At 35.7% G+C, this 2585-nt stretch overlaps 1 protein-coding gene across 1 annotated transcript; it reads left to right on the top strand.

Moving 5' to 3' along the window:
- Positions 1–254: 254 nt before the first annotated feature.
- LOC128040418 (uncharacterized mitochondrial protein AtMg00810-like) lies at positions 255–977 on the top strand. Its single transcript, XM_052629162.1, has 2 exons — positions 255–351; positions 604–977. Exons 1-2 carry the CDS (start codon positions 255–257, stop codon positions 975–977), a joined length of 471 nt encoding a protein of 156 aa, XP_052485122.1.
- The last annotated feature ends 1608 nt before the right edge of the window (positions 978–2585 follow it).

Raw genomic sequence — 2585 nt, 5'->3', positions numbered from 1 at the left:
AACCCCAAACATATACCAAGGCTATCTTAAATCCAAGATGGGTCAATGCCATGCAACAAGAAATTTGTGCTTTGGGAGACAATGATACATGGGAGGTTGTTTCTGTACCATCTGGCGTGGTTCCTATAGGGTGCAAATGGGTTTATAAGATCAAATACAATTCTGATGGTTTTTTTGAGCGATTTAAAGCTTGGGTCGTGGGGAAAGGATACGACCAGCATGCTAGTATTGATTTTTAGGAATCTTTTTCTCCTATGGTCAAGCATGTTACTGTTAGGACAGTCATTAGTGTGGCTACCATGAATGACTGGCCTCTTTTCCAAATGGATGTCTACAATGCTTTCTTACAAGGTAATCTGTATAAGGAGGTTTATATGGATATCCCAAAAGGTTTTCGCAAATAAGGGGAGCACAAGGTGTGTCATTTTCTCAAATCATTGTACGGGTTGAAGCAAGCTTCTCGACAATGTAATTTGAAGTTTACTGAGGCATTGTTGTAAGGAGGTTACACACAAAGCAGACATGACTATTCTTTATTTTCAAAAAGCCAGGGAGGTAACGTAGTCATACTACTTGTCTATGTTGATGATCTGTTAATCACAGGAAGTGACATTGGTATGATCAATGAGCTTAAAACGGTTCTACACCAGAACTTTAAGATGAATGACTTGGGTGCACTAAAATTTTTTCTTGGTATAGAGGTTATGAGGTCAAGCAAAGGTATTGTGTTAAGCCAAAGGAAGTATGTGTTGAAGTTGATAGTCAATGTTTGGTTAGGAGAAGCAAAACCAACAAGTACACCTCTTGAACAAAATCAAAAACTTACTTCAATTGAATATGACGAAACTATACAACCAACTGTCAATGGTGATGAGCTAGTTTTAGATATTGCAGTATATCAACAACTTCTCAGAAGATTGCTCTATTTGACCAACATACGACCAGACATATCATTTGCGGTTCAACACTTAAGCTAATTCATGCACAGACCAAATAAATCTCATTTAAACGCTATTTTTTGAGTAGTTCAATATATAAAGAAAAATCTTGGCCAAGGTATTCTGTTGAATACATATAATAAAATTAAGGTCTCCTCTGGAATACACAAGCATATAATCCCTTGTTCTCCATAAATACTTAGGTATACGCTTAACTGCTTGCCAGTGTCTTACTCCTGGATTCGTCTGATATTGACTTACCCCACTGCAAAACAGGTATCTGGGCGTGTGAATAACTTAACATACATAAGACTTCCTACTGCCAAATCATAATGAACCTTTCCCATTTTCTTTTTTTCTTCCACTATCTTAGGACAGGCTTCTAAAAAGAGATGAAATCTCGATACGGAGGGTTGATTTCCCTTCTTCGAATCAGTCATTGCATAACACTCCAATATCTTATCTATGTATGAATCTTAAGATAGTGTTCTCACTTTATTCTTTCGATCCCTCAAGATTCAAATACCTAAAACAAAATTAGTTTATCTCAAGTCCTTCAAGCTAAATTGTTAGGTTAACCACAGTTTAACTGATGGCAATGTCCCTACATCATTCCCAATAAGTAGAATATCATCGATATATAAAATGAGAAAGACCACCTTTCCATCCCCTAAACGTTTATAAACATAAGGTTCATATACGTTTTGCTCAAATCCAAAAGTCTTTATCACTTGATCGAATCTTAGATTCCATAAACAGGATGCTTGCTTAAGTTCATATATAGATCTGAGTAGTTTGCAAACTTTATGCTCGTTTACTTTAGCTATATATCCGGTAGGTTGCATAATGTAGATGCTCTCTTCAAAACAATTGTTCAAAAATGTTATCTTGACATCCATTTTTTGATCTCTTAATTGAGAGCCGTCACAATGAATAGTAATATGCGGATTGACTTAAGCATGACAATTAGAGATAAGGTTTCTTCGTAATCAAACCTTCTTTCTAAGTATAAACTTTTTTTACAAGTCTGATATTATAAGTTTCCACTTTTCCATCCTCATTTCTTTTCCTCTTGTAGATCCACTTACACCCTATGGGTCTTATCTCTTCCGTTAAGTCTACAAGTTCCCACACTAAGTTGGAATACATAGAGTTCATCTCAGCTTTCATAGTTATTTCCTAAAGCTTATAATCAGCACTCTGCATTGCTTCATCATATGTGAGTGGGTCATCATCTTCCTATTCACCAAATTTAGTGTTAAAAACACTTCCACCAGATTAAAAGAACTCAAGCCTATGAAAGACCCTTCCACTGCGACGAAGCTCCCTATGCTGCTGATCACTTGTAGATCTACTATTAGGAGTTGGTTCTGGAACTATTTTCATAGGGTTTTTTTATATTTTCTGAAAGCTCATCGAGTACCTCTTTACTCCGAGGTTTGAATTCATTCATATAACTTTATTCAATAAAAGTAGCATAAGTTGAGACTATAACAGTTTTCTCTTTTAGGTAATAAAACAAACCACCCTTTGTTCCTTTTGGATATCTTACAAACAAGCACAATTATGTCCATGAGTCCAACTTCTTTACATATTTATCCAATATATGGGTCAGGCATCCCCAAATCCTAAAATGATTAAGATTCA

Source organism: Gossypium raimondii, chromosome 4, assembly GCF_025698545.1.
Source record: "Gossypium raimondii isolate GPD5lz chromosome 4, ASM2569854v1, whole genome shotgun sequence".
Classification (NCBI taxonomy): Eukaryota; Viridiplantae; Streptophyta; class Magnoliopsida; order Malvales; family Malvaceae; genus Gossypium; species Gossypium raimondii.
Note: the sequence above shows the minus strand (reverse complement) of the source record. Positions and strands in the feature narration are given on the sequence as shown.